Consider the following 13,636-nt stretch of genomic DNA (forward strand, 5'->3'; position numbering starts at 1 on the left):
GAAGAGTGGAGGCTGTTATAGCAGCAATGTTCCTACATCTAGTGGAAAGCCTTCCCAGAAGAATGGAGGCTGTTATAGCAGCAATGTTCCAACAGCTGGTGGAAAGCCTTCCCAGAAGAGTGGAGACTGTTACAGCAGCAATGTTCCAACATCTAGTGGAAAGCCTTCCCAGAAGAGTAGAGGCTGTTATAGCAGCAATGTTCCTACATCTAGGGGAAAGCCTTCCCAGAAGAGTGGAGGCTGTTATAGCAGCAATGTTCTAACATCTAGGGGAAAGCCTTCCCAGAAGAGTGGAGGCTGTTATAGCAGCAATGTTCCTACATCTAGGGGAAAGCCTTCCCAGAAGAGTGGAGGCTGTTATAGCAGCAATGTTCCAACATCTGGTGGAAAGCCTTCCCAGAAGAGTAGAGGCTGTTATAGCAGCAATGTTCCAACATCTAGTGGAAAGCCTTCCCAGAAGAGTGGAGGCTGTTATAGCAGCAATGTTCCTACATCTAGGGGAAAGCCTTCCCAGAAGAGTAGAGGCTGTTATAGCAGCAATGTTCCAACATCTAGTGGAAAGCCTTCCTAGAAGAGTGGAGGCTGTTATAGCAGCAACGTTCCAACATCTAGTGGAAAGACTTCCCAAAAGAGTAGAGGCTGTTATAGCAGCAATGTTCCAACATCTAGTGGAAAGCCTTCCCAGAAGAGTGGAGGCTGTTATAGCAGCAACGTTCCAACATCTAGTGGAAAGACTTCCCAAAAGAGTAGAGGCTGTTATAGCAGCAATGTTCCAACATCTAGTGGAAAGCCTTCCCAGAAGAGTGGAGGCTGTTATAGCAGCAATGTTCTAACATCTAGGGGAAAGCCTTCCCAGAAGAGTGGAGGCTGTTATAGCAGCAATGTTCTAACATCTAGGGGAAAGCCTTCCCAGAAGAGTGGAGGCTGTTATAGCAGCAATGTTCTAACATCTAGGGGAAAGCCTTCCCAGAAGAGTAGAGGCTGTTATAGCAGCAATGTTCCAACATCTAGTGGAAAGCCTTCCTAGAAGAGTGGAGGCTGTTATAGCAGCAACGTTCCAACATCTAGTGGAAAGCCTTCCCAGAAGAGTGGAGGCTGTTATAGCAGCAATGTTCCAACATCTAGTGGAAAGCCTTCCCAGAAGAGTGGAGGCTGTTATAGCAGCAATGTTCCAACATCTAGTGGAAAGCCTTCCCAGAAGAGTGGAGGCTGTTAAAGCAGCAATGTTCCTACATCTAGTGGAAAGCCTTCCCAGAAGAGTGGAGGCTGTTATAGCAGCAATGTTCCAACATCTAGTGGAAAGCCTTCCCAGAAGAGTGGAGGCTGTTATAGCAGCAATGTTCCTACATCTAGTGGAAAGCCTTCCCAGAAGAATGGAGGCTGTTATAGCAGCAATGTTCCAACAGCTGGTGGAAAGCCTTCCCAGAAGAGTGGAGACTGTTACAGCAGCAATGTTCCAACATCTAGTGGAAAGCCTTCCCAGAAGAGTAGAGGCTGTTATAGCAGCAATGTTCCTACATCTAGGGGAAAGCCTTCCCAGAAGAGTGGAGGCTGTTATAGCAGCAATGTTCCTACATCTAGTGGAAAGCCTTCCCAGAAGAGTGGAGGCTGTTATAGCAGCAATGTTCCTACATCTAGTGGAAAGCCTTCCCAGAAGAATGGAGGCTGTTATAGCAGCAATGTTCCAACAGCTGGTGGAAAGCCTTCCCAGAAGAGTGGAGACTGTTACAGCAGCAATGTTCCAACATCTAGTGGAAAGCCTTCCCAGAAGAGTAGAGGCTGTTATAGCAGCAATGTTCCTACATCTAGGGGAAAGCCTTCCCAGAAGAGTGGAGGCTGTTAAAGCAGCAATGTTCTAACATCTAGGGGAAAGCCTTCCCAGAAGAGTGGAGGCTGTTATAGCAGCAATGTTCCTACATCTAGGGGAAAGCCTTCCCAGAAGAGTGGAGGCTGTTATAGCAGCAATGTTCCAACATCTGGTGGAAAGCCTTCCCAGAAGAGTAGAGGCTGTTATAGCAGCAATGTTCCAACATCTAGTGGAAAGCCTTCCCAGAAGAGTGGAGGCTGTTATAGCAGCAATGTTCCTACATCTAGGGGAAAGCCTTCCCAGAAGAGTAGAGGCTGTTATAGCAGCAATGTTCCAACATCTAGTGGAAAGCCTTCCTAGAAGAGTGGAGGCTGTTATAGCAGCAACGTTCCAACATCTAGTGGAAAGACTTCCCAAAAGAGTAGAGGCTGTTATAGCAGCAATGTTCCAACATCTAGTGGAAAGCCTTCCCAGAAGAGTGGAGGCTGTTATAGCAGCAATGTTCCAACATCTAGTGGAAAGCCTTCCCAGAAGAGTGGAGGCTGTTATAGCAGCAATGTTCCAACATCTAGTGGAAAGCCTTCCCAGAAGAGTGGAGGCTGATATAGCAGCAACTCCATATTGATGGCCATGATTTTGGAATGAGATGTTGGATGAGCAGGTGTCCACATACTTTTGGTCATGTAGTGTACAAGACTAGTACCCAGAAAAGAGAATAGTGCCTGGAGATCAGAGGGTTTTATGGGTATTGACTGAGGTGTCTATAATGACCACAGCTAAAGTCAGGTTGTTAGCCTGGTTGTGGGGAGACGCGTTACCTGGGGAAGTCCTCGTCCTGCCACTCCTCTTTAAGTTCCACCCCCTCCATGCGGAGACGAGCATCGGTGGTCGCCACAGACTCCTGGCGCTCCAGACTGCAGAGAGACAGACAGGTCAGAACAGTTTAATGTTCCAGACTGCAGAGAGACAGACAGGTCAGAACAGTTTAATGTTACAGACTGCAGAGAGACAGACAGGTCAGAACAGTTTAATGTTCCAGACTACAGAGAGAGAGACAGGTCAGAACAGTTTAATGTTACAGACTACAGAGAGAGACAGACAGGTCAGAACAGTTTAATGTTACAGACTGCAGAGAGACAGACAGGTCAGAACAGTTTAATGTTACAGACTGCAGAGAGAGAGAGACAGGTCAGAACAGTTTAATGTTACAGACTGCAGAGAGAGAGAGACAGGTCAGAACAGTTTAATGTTACAGACTGCAGAGAGAGAGAGACAGGTCAGAACAGTTTGTTACAGACTGCAGAGAGAGAGAGACAGGTCAGAACAGTTTAATGTTACAGACTGCAGAGAGAGAGAGACAGGTCAGAACAGTTTAATGTTCCAGACTACAGAGAGAGAGAGACAGGTCAGAACAGTTTGTTCCAGACTGCAGAGAGAGAGACAGGTCAGAACAGTTTAATGTTACAGACTGCAGAGAGAGAGACAGGTCAGAACAGTTTAATGTTACAGACTACAGAGAGAGAGACAGGTCAGAACAGTTTAATGTTACAGACTACAGAGAGAGAGACAGGTCAGAACAGTTTAATGTTACAGACTGCAGAGAGAGAGAGACAGGTCAGAACAGTTTAATGTTCCAGACTGCAGAGAGACAGACAGGTCAGAACAGTTTAATGTTACAGACTGCAGAGAGAGAGAGACAGGTCAGAACAGTTTAATGTTACAGACTGCAGAGAGAGAGACAGGTCAGAACAGTTTAATGTTACAGACTGCAGAGAGAGAGAGACAGGTCAGAACAGTTTAATGTTACAGACTGCAGAGAGAGAGACAGGTCAGAACAGTTTAATGTTACAGACTGCAGAGAGAGAGAGACAGGTCAGAACAGTTTAATGTTACAGACTGCAGAGAGAGAGAGACAGGTCAGAACAGTTTAATGTTACAGACTACAGAGAGAGAGACAGGTCAGAACAGTTTAATGTTACAGACTGCAGAGAGAGAGAGACAGGTCAGAACAGTTTAATGTTACAGACTGCAGAGAGAGAGAGACAGGTCAGAACAGTTTAATGTTACAGACTACAGAGAGAGAGAGACAGGTCAGAACAGTTTGTTCCAGACTGCAGAGAGAGAGACAGGTCAGAACAGTTTAATGTTACAGACTGCAGAGAGAGAGACAGGTCAGAACAGTTTAATGTTACAGACTACAGAGAGAGAGACAGGTCAGAACAGTTTAATGTTACAGACTACAGAGAGAGAGACAGGTCAGAACAGTTTAATGTTCCAGACTGCAGAGAGAGAGAGACAGGTCAGAACAGTTTAATGTTCCAGACTGCAGAGAGACAGACAGGTCAGAACAGTTTAATGTTACAGACTGCAGAGAGAGAGAGACAGGTCAGAACAGTTTAATGTTACAGACTGCAGAGAGAGAGACAGGTCAGAACAGTTTAATGTTACAGACTGCAGAGAGAGAGAGACAGGTCAGAACAGTTTAATGTTACAGACTGCAGAGAGAGAGACAGGTCAGAACAGTTTAATGTTACAGACTGCAGAGAGAGAGAGACAGGTCAGAACAGTTTAATGTTACAGACTGCAGAGAGACAGACAGGTCAGAACAGTTTAATGTTACAGACTGCAGAGAGAGAGACAGGTCAGAACAGTTTAATGTTACAGACTGCAGAGAGAGAAAGCGGGTCATCATTTCATCCCAGTTGAATATTCTTTCAAAAGACCTCTGTATTCCAGTCAGTGAATTAGGTTCATGAGCAGCAAACCAAGGAGTCAGAGATAATCTGACACAGAAAGCGTAATAAGACAATCATTTATCTGTGCTGTGAAGCTCAATATCCTAGACATGACCTCAGTTCATCCTACAACAGACGTAAATAAGAGATCCCCCACCCAACTGCTGCAACAGAACCTCAATAGATGCTTTGTGCGCGTGTGGCCGTGTGTGGCCTTGCGTGTGTGGCCTTGCGTGTGTGGCCTTGCGTGTGTGGCCTTGCGTGTGTGGCCTTGCGTGTGTGGCCTTGCGTGTCAACAGTCATGGTCATTCCCCCTCAACAGTCATGGTCATTCCCCCTCAACAGTCATGGTCATTCCTCCTCAACAGTCATGGTCATTCCTCCTCAACAGTCATGGTCATTCCTCCTCAACAGTCATGGTCATTCCTCCTCAACAGTCATGGTCATTCCTCCTCAACAGTCATGGTCATTCCCCCTCAACAGTCATGGTCATTCCTCCTCAACAGTCATGGTCATTCCCCCTCAACAGTCATGGTCATTCCCCCTCAACAGTCATGGTCATTCCCCCTCAACAGTCATGGTCATTCCCCCTCAACAGTCATGGTCATTCCCCCTCAACAGTCATGGTCATTCCCCCTCAACAGTCATGGTCATTCCCCCTCAACAGTCATGGTCATTCCCCCTCAACAGTCATGGTCATTCCCCCTCAACAGTCATGGTCATTCCCCCTCAACAGTCATGGTCATTCCCCCTCAACAGTCATGGTCATTCCCCCTCAACAGTCATGGTCATTCCCCCTCAACAGTCATGGTCATTCCCCCTCAACAGTCATGGTCATTCCCCCTCAACAGTCATGGTCATTCCCCCTCAACAGTCATGGTCATTCCTCCTCAACAGTCATGGTCATTCCTCCTCAACAGTCATGGTCATTCCTCCTCAACAGTCATGGTCATTCCTCCTCAACAGTCATGGTCATTCCCCCACATCCAGGGTCCAAAATTAACACCCGCCAAGCGCCAAATGTGGGTAGATTTTCCGTTTGGCGAGTAAATCCCAGAAGGCTATCCGCCACACTGGCGGGTAAATGTTTGTACCAAAATAGTAGTGTAAAATATCTGGCATGATGGCTCAGAGGAAATGACTCATGTTTGCCAGTCAGAGACTGTCACTAGTGCTCTTAGTTTTGCTGCACTGTTTACCGTACGGGACTTCAGCTACTCGACATCGCTCACTTTTAAAAAAAATATATATTTGACCTTTATTTAACTAGGCAAGTCAGCCTAGGAACAGTGGGTTAACTGACTTGTTCAGGGGCAGAACGACAGATTTGTACCTTGTCAGCTCGGGGATTCGAACTTGCAACCTTTCGGTTACTAGTCCAACGCTCTAACCACTAGGCTACCCTGCCACCCTTAACTTGCCACGGGTCTGCTGCTAGCTACCGTTCATTGAACAGCTGTTGTGGTGACATTTACCTGGAGTAAGCCAACCTTTGAAACAAAAACCCACTGACAGAAAAGGAGGACAAATCACATATAAAAATAAAGTTGTGTGAGAAATGGAGGTTTGAAGATACAGGAGTTTCTTGAGGCTGGCTACAGTATGATGCGGAGGCTGTGGTAAATGAGTTGTTATGCGTGTTGCCAGTATGCTGAAGATAAAAGCAGAAACAACTTATTGGTCATGGGAAATAAACCGATGAAGCTAGAGTACATTCGTGACCATGAACACAACGAGTGTCACATTGCCTGCGTGTCTCTGTGACCCGGGCTCAATCGCAGCCTCTCCCTCTTGACACCCTCTGTGACGGCGCTAATGGAAATGTCAGAGCAGACCAGCACGGAGATAAAGATACTGTTTAGGACTGTACCAGCCACTGGCAAGAAGGCCAGACCACTTTCTGACTTGGAGTGGATGTGTGAGTAAGTGAAACTGCTGTTGGTCTTGTAGAAAGACTAGTACTGTCGTAGATAGTTTTAACAAGTCTAGCAGACGTGGTCTAGTATTGTATGTTATTTCTCAGCTCTTGATAAGCTTTGGTTCACCTCAAAATAGTGTATAAATACTAGGGCTGGGCGATATGACCAAAACCTCATATCCCGATAACAATACATATCACGATAACAATACATATCACGATATAGAACATTTTCTGTAAATTCAATGAATAAATAGTTGATATAAAATGGCCACATGTAAAGGCCTATTACTCATTACATTTTGAATTAAACTCAACAAATTTAAGGTAGTTACTCATATTTGATTATTTCTCCTTTTATTTAGAACCTTTGTGAAAATGTTCAATTAAGCATGTAACAAAATATAAAATATGAATGTATAAAACCTAAAAAGGTAAATAGAAAATTATTATAGGCCTAAAATATATATTTTTGGGGGGCTTGCCTGTTTTGCATGTTATTCTGGCATTAATACGTGTCACATAACAATTTGCATTTGGTATCTTGGGTTGAGTGTTAGCACCAACTCACGAAAGCCCCGTTTCTCCACCGTGTAAATTGGGGCCTTGTCTTTACAGATGTAAGTTGTAACGGCAGCTGTTATCTCCTTCCATCTTCGTGATTCTTTGCCATACGGTGTGCCGGGGACATAAGCCTCCTGCAACGTCATCCGTAGACTCTCGTCATCCGTAGACTCTTTCCGTACTGAGTCACATGATTCTTGCTTAGGTGGTAAAAGAGGTTAGTTTGAGTCTGTTGTCGGGGCCGGCCTGCTGCATATTTTGCAGAGGATGGTTATCAGGTCCGTGTCAGACTTTCCATACCACGTCCATGTGACCGAAGTAGCCCACCTTTTAGGTGTGAGCTCCGTGTCACGTTCACTCTCCTCCATGTTTGTTTGTGTTGCAAATTTCCTTCCACCCGGCACGTGGAAGAACGCAAAGCGTTGTCCAATTGACAAAAAATATTGCCGTAAAGAATGTAATTTGCGACAATGAAATAAACAATAGAGCATAATATTAAACGATAGACGTTTTACTATCGTCACACGATATATATATATCGTCATATCGCCCAGCCCTAATAAACACCATAACATTATAGGCCTACTGATGCTGACATGGCTCTCCATGCTTTCCTATGGCTCTGTAACATTCTATTTTAATGACTGTCTCCAGATGCTGTTTCCATTCTAAAGCATTGTGACACAATTGACTTCACCAGCCTTACAGTGTTGATCCTTACGTAAACAAAGGCTAGGAGGCGAATTTAGAACAATCAACTGCCAGCTATACTGGACAACAGGATTGTATATTTAATTGTTATTGAATTCATTTGTTTGATTTTTGCAACTTGGATGAAAAACCAAAAGGAATCGCTGTCGTCAACATACAGAAATGAGAAGCCAAAGAGTTTATGCAATATGGCGGTAGAGAGAAACAACTTCAGAGAGGATCTGAAAAATACCACATTTCTCTCCATCGTGTCAGGTGGCTCTACAGACAGTTCTGTGAAAGAGGAGGAGTTAGTTTATGTCAGATTCTGTCACATGGGCAAGATCGAGTCGAAGTTTGTTGGCATCAAGTCGGTGGAGAAGGCAGACGCACATAAGCAACGTCATTCAGCGCCATCATGGAGGGAGTGTGTGATGAGTGGGGGAGCAAGTCGGTCGCTCTGGGAACAGATGGAGCTGCTGTGATGACCGGAGCCAACGATGGTGTGGTCAGCCGGCTAAAGGGGGACAGGGCCTACAGACAGGGCCTACATCATCAGCATCCACTGTATGGCACACCGCCTTGAACTGACCTGTTCTGACGCCATCCCGTCCAATGGGATGTTTCAGAAAGTAGGAGACCTCCTCGGTGGGCTCTACACCTTCTACCAGTCCAACGGGATGTTTCAGAAAGTAGAAGACCTCCTCAGTGGGCTCTACACCTTTTACCAGTCCAACGGGATGTTTAAGAAAGTAGAAGACCTCCTCTGTGGACTCTACACCTACCAGTCCAACGGGATGTTTCAGAAAGTAGAAGACCTCCTCGGTGGGCTCTACACCTACCAGTCCAACGGGATGTTTCAGAAAGTAGGAGACCCTCTCAGTGGGCTCTACACCTACCAGTCCAACGGGATGTTTCAGAAAGTAGGAGACCTCCTCGGTGGGCTCTACACCTTCTACCAGTCCAACGGGATGTTTCAGAAAGTAGAAGACCTCCTCGGTGGGCTCTACACCTACCAGTCCAACGGGATGTTTCAGAAAGTAGGAGACCTCCTCAGTGGGCTCTACACCTTCTACCAGTCCAACGGGATGTTTCAGAAAGTAGAAGACCTCCTCGGTGGGCTCTACACCTTCTACCAGTCCAACGGGATGTTTCAGAAAGTAGGAGACCTCCTCGGTGGGCTCTACACCTTCTACCAGTCCAACGGGATGTTTCAGAAAGTAGAAGACCTCCCCAGTGGGCTCTACACCTTCTACCAGTCCAACGGGATGTTTCAGAAAGTAGAAGACCTCCTCGGTGGGCTCTACACCTACCAGTCCAACGGGATGTTTCAGAAAGTAGGAGACCTCCTCGGTGGGCTCTACACCTTCTACCAGTCCAACGGGATGTTTCAGAAAGTAGGAGACCTCCTCGGTGGGCTCTACACCTTCTACCAGTCCAACGGGATGTTTCAGAAAGTAGGAGACCTCCTCAGTGGGCTCTACACCTTCTACCAGTCCAACGGGATGTTTCAGAAAGTAGAAGACCTCCCCAGTGGGCTCTACACCTTCTACCAGTCCAACGGGATGTTTCAGAAAGTAGAAGACCTCCTCGGTGGGCTCTACACCTACCAGTCCAACGGGATGTTTCAGAAAGTAGAAGACCTCCTCAGTGGGCTCTACACCTTCTACCAGTCCAACGGGATGTTTCAGAAAGTAGGAGACCTCCTCGGTGGGCTCTACACCTTCTACCAGTCCAACGGGATGTTTCAGAAAGTAGGAGACCTCCTCGGTGGGCTCTACACCTTCTACCAGTCCAACGGGATGTTTCAGAAAGTAGGAGACCTCCTCAGTGGGCTCTACACCTTCTACCAGTCCAACGGGATGTTTCAGAAAGTAGGAGACCTCCTCAGTGGGCTCTACACCTTCTACCAGTCCAACGGGATGTTTCAGAAAGTAGAAGACCTCCTCAGTGGGCTCTACACCTTCTACCAGTCCAACGGGATGTTTCAGAAAGTAGGAGACCTCCTCAGTGGGCTCTACACCTTCTACCACACCAGTCCACTGAACAGGGCAAACCTGGTAAACAGCTGCCAGGCTCTTGGACACACAACACTGGTGCTCACCAGAATTGGAGGGACCCGATGGGTAGGACACCTACTGCGTACACTGGACCACTTCCTGTGAGGTTACCAGGGGCGTGTCCAGCAACCGGAACAGGTAGTGGCTCTAGATTGCTATGCTAAGTACTTCAAAAGTCCTCATCAATATGTAATGTCCAGTAAATAAGAACAAACACTGCAACTCCCCCTACGGTAATTTCACCTCAACAGTCAAGGCGCTCCCCCCTACGGTCATTACCCAGAAACGGTCACACCGCTCCCCCTACGGTCATTACCCAGAAACGGTCACACTGCTCCCCCTACGGTCATTACCCAGAAACGGTCACACTGCTCCCCCTACGGTCATTACCCAGAAACGGTCACTCTGCTTCCCCCTACGGTCATTCCCCCACAACAGTCACTCTGCTCCCCCTACGGTCATTACCCCACAACAGTCACTCTGCTCCCCCTACGGTCATTCCCCCACAACAGTCACACTGCTCCCCCTACGGTCATTACCCCTCAACAGTCACATTGCTCCCCCTACGGTCATTACCCAGAAACGGTCACACTGCTCCCCCTACGGTCATTACCCAGAAACGGTCACATTGCTCCCCCTACGGTCATTACCCAGAAACGGTCACATTGCTCCCCCTACGGTCATTACCCAGAAACGGTCACATTGCTCCCCCTACGGTCATTACCCAGAAACGGTCACATTGCTCCCCCTACGGTCATTACCCAGAAACGGTCACACTGCTCCCCCTACAGTCATTACCCAGAAACAGTCACACTGCTCCCCCTACGGTCATTACCCAGAAACGGTCACACTGCTCCCCCTACGGTCATTACCCAGAAACGGTCACACTGCTCCCCCTACGGTCATTACCCAGAAACGGTCACACTGCTCCCCCTACGGTCATTACCCAGAAACGGTCACATTGCTCCCCCTACGATCATTACCCAGAAACGGTCACACTGCTCCCCCTACGGTCATTCCACCAAAACAGTCACGCAACTCCCCCTACGGTCATTATCCTGAAACGGTCACGCCACTCCCCCTACGGTCATTCCACCAAAACAGTCACGCCACTCCCCCTACGGTCATTCCACCAAAACAGTCACGCCACTCCCCCTACGGTCATTATCCTGAAACGGTCACGCCACTCCCCCTACGGTCATTCCACCAAAACAGTCACGCCACTCCCCCTACGGTCATTATCCTGAAACGGTCACGCCACTCCCCTACGATCATTACCCCTCAGTCTTTACTCGGCCTCCACACCAATGTATTTATTCATCACTGCTACAGTCAGTGCTCTGTTCTTACTGTTGTTTTTTTTATTACCATTTTCATTATTTCATTTAACTTAGTCCTGCATGTTGGAGCTCGGAGCATAAGATTTTCACTGTACCCTGCAATCATACCTCAACCCTGTACACGTGACTATTAAACACTGTAGCCTGCAGTCACACCTGACACCCTGCACATGTGACTATTAAACACTGTAGCCTGCAGTCACACCTGACACCCTGTACACGTGACTATTAAACACTGTAGCCTGCAGTCACACCTGCAACCCTGTACATGTGACTATTAAACACTGTAGCCTGCAGTCACACCTGCAACCCTGTACACGTGACGATTAAACACTGTAGCCTGCAGTCACACCTGACACCCTGTACACGTGACGATTAAACACTGTAGCCTGCAGTCACACCTGCACATGTGACTATTAAACACTGTAGCCTGCAGTCACACCTGCAACCCTGTACACGTGACTATTAAACACTGTAGCCTGCAGTCACACCTGACACCCTGTACACGTGACTATTAAACACTGTAGCCTGCAGTCACACCTGACACCCTGTACACGTGACTATTAAACACTGTAGCCTGCAGTCACACCTGACACCCTGTACACGTGACTATTAAACACTGTAGCCTGCAGTCACAACTGCAACCCTGTACATGTGACTATTAAACACTGTAGCCTGCAGTCACACCAGGAAGAGAATGACTCAACCATGACAGCCTCTAATGTGATTCTCTAAAACTAACTGTATAAATGCTGAGTAAATGACAGTTCAGTCCACCAATGAATGAACTTAATGAAGTCAGAGACCTGTTTATTCAGCAGGCCTAATGTTATACACAGCAAGAGAAATCAGTGGTAGACAGAGTAAACTGATGCTGTCCACAGTGGTAGTATGTAGTAGTATTGCTCATTTTGTGTATGTTGTCTTGTTCTTCTATCCTCGTGGGGACATGAAATCCCCAAAGGTCCCCACAAGAATAGTAAAACAAGGAAAATCATCCCTGTGGGTTTACGGTTAGGTTTACAATTAGAGTTAGAGTTTGGGTTTAGGGATAGGAGTTAGGTTTGGGGAAAATAGGATTTTGAATGGATGTGTGTTGGTAACATGCATAATATTGATGCCATCACACTGACAACAAAGGACCTCAGCACAATAACATTGATAATAAGCAGCTCTAGGCAGACTGCAGTCTTCCTGTATAAATATCGCCATACAACTTTTCTAACTAAAGTGTACAAAATAGCACAGTGGTGAGAAGTAAGCTCATACCTTCCATTATGTCCAGAGGTTGAATATGTCTGGGGTATTCTGACGGGAGTGGAGCATGGCATCACATCATGTTCTTCTCCATGGTCTGGAGTCACCGTTTCCTGCGGCGGACCTCCTGTTTGGGTTGGCCTCTGTAGCGCTGCTCCTGCGGCCTCTTCGCCATTTTCCAATGAAAGCTCTGTGCTGCTGTTTTGCAGCTCTTCTAAATCTTCTTCCTCTTCTCCTCCTCCCGAAGACGAAGGGCTCGGAGTGTCCCTGATATGTCCCCCCAGGCTCTCATAAATCCTGGGTGTGTCGAGGTCTGGACTATTGTTCAGACTCATAACGTTATCACCCGTAGCCTTCAGCACTACCTCACTCTCGATCATATCTGTAGCCATCACAGCTGCTTCCTTTCAAACAGGGTCTGGACAAAAGAGGGTCTGGATCAAACGCTTCAAACCCAAAAGCAACAGTTTATGAATATGAGATTCCTGCTGGCTTGTTAGCTGATAACTTTAGTAGTAGCTAAATACAAAAACAAGTCATACATTCACTATTATTTTCTTTGAAGTTAGTTGTGAAAGTGAGTGAGCCAGGTTTAAAGAAACGACGTAACTAAGTTAGCTAACTTCCTAGCTAACAACCAGCTAGCCGCTAGCCCGCTAGCCACCAGTAGGACTTGGCTTTGTGGCCGAGCAGTGCGTAGTCAACTTTTCCCCTTCCTTCCTCCGTTGGACTCCAGCAAAAGCTAATGCTAACCACAATGCTAGTTAGTTAGCCAACTGTCCTTAGCAGCGCCAACTTAAATAAAGTGGATTTGACGATGTCTTGCGAGCCATGAAGACCGAATCAAACACATTCAATCGCTTCCCGTTAGATGTTTAGCATGATACACCTTGATTTCCCGACGGTTCATAATGTTATCTCTACTCTTTTCGTTGGAGAGGTCCAATCTGTCACTGGTCTTCTCTCCCCGTTATTAAGATACACGTCTCCCTCTCTCCCTCAGAGCTGACAAATTCCCCCACAATGCCCTCTGTTGGTTACGGCCAGTGTTTCACCAAACTCCCCGAGTAGGTTAACCTCTGCAGGTCCAATTATTTGATGTATTCAATTTACATGTATTTTTATTTTAGTCATTTAGTAGACGCTCTTGGAGTATGAGGTATAATACCCATACAACCTAGCGGTCAAACTAGGAAATGGTTTCAATCGGTTTTTCCACCATTAATGTTTCCCACAGGGGATTGTAGGAACACTTCCATGTACTG

At 46.8% G+C, this 13,636-nt stretch overlaps 1 protein-coding gene across 1 annotated transcript in view; it reads right to left on the reverse strand.

Annotated features, from left to right (window-relative positions):
* The window catches only part of bnip2 (BCL2 interacting protein 2), a 95,735-nt gene extending 82,348 nt beyond the window's left edge, over nucleotides 1-13,387 (reverse strand). The window contains exons 1-2 of the mRNA XM_055910114.1: nucleotides 12,384-13,387; nucleotides 2,626-2,721 (exon numbers count right to left, since the gene is read on the reverse strand). Of these exons, the coding sequence (XP_055766089.1) occupies nucleotides 2,626-2,721; nucleotides 12,384-12,763 (476 nt within the window). The 5' untranslated portion in view covers nucleotides 12,764-13,387. The remainder of the gene's footprint in view (nucleotides 1-2,625; nucleotides 2,722-12,383) is intronic.
* Between the last annotated feature and the right edge of the window lie 249 nt (nucleotides 13,388-13,636).

The sequence above is a fragment of the Salvelinus fontinalis genome, unplaced genomic scaffold (genome assembly GCF_029448725.1).
Source record: "Salvelinus fontinalis isolate EN_2023a unplaced genomic scaffold, ASM2944872v1 scaffold_0001, whole genome shotgun sequence".
NCBI classification, from domain to species: Eukaryota; Metazoa; Chordata; class Actinopteri; order Salmoniformes; family Salmonidae; genus Salvelinus; species Salvelinus fontinalis.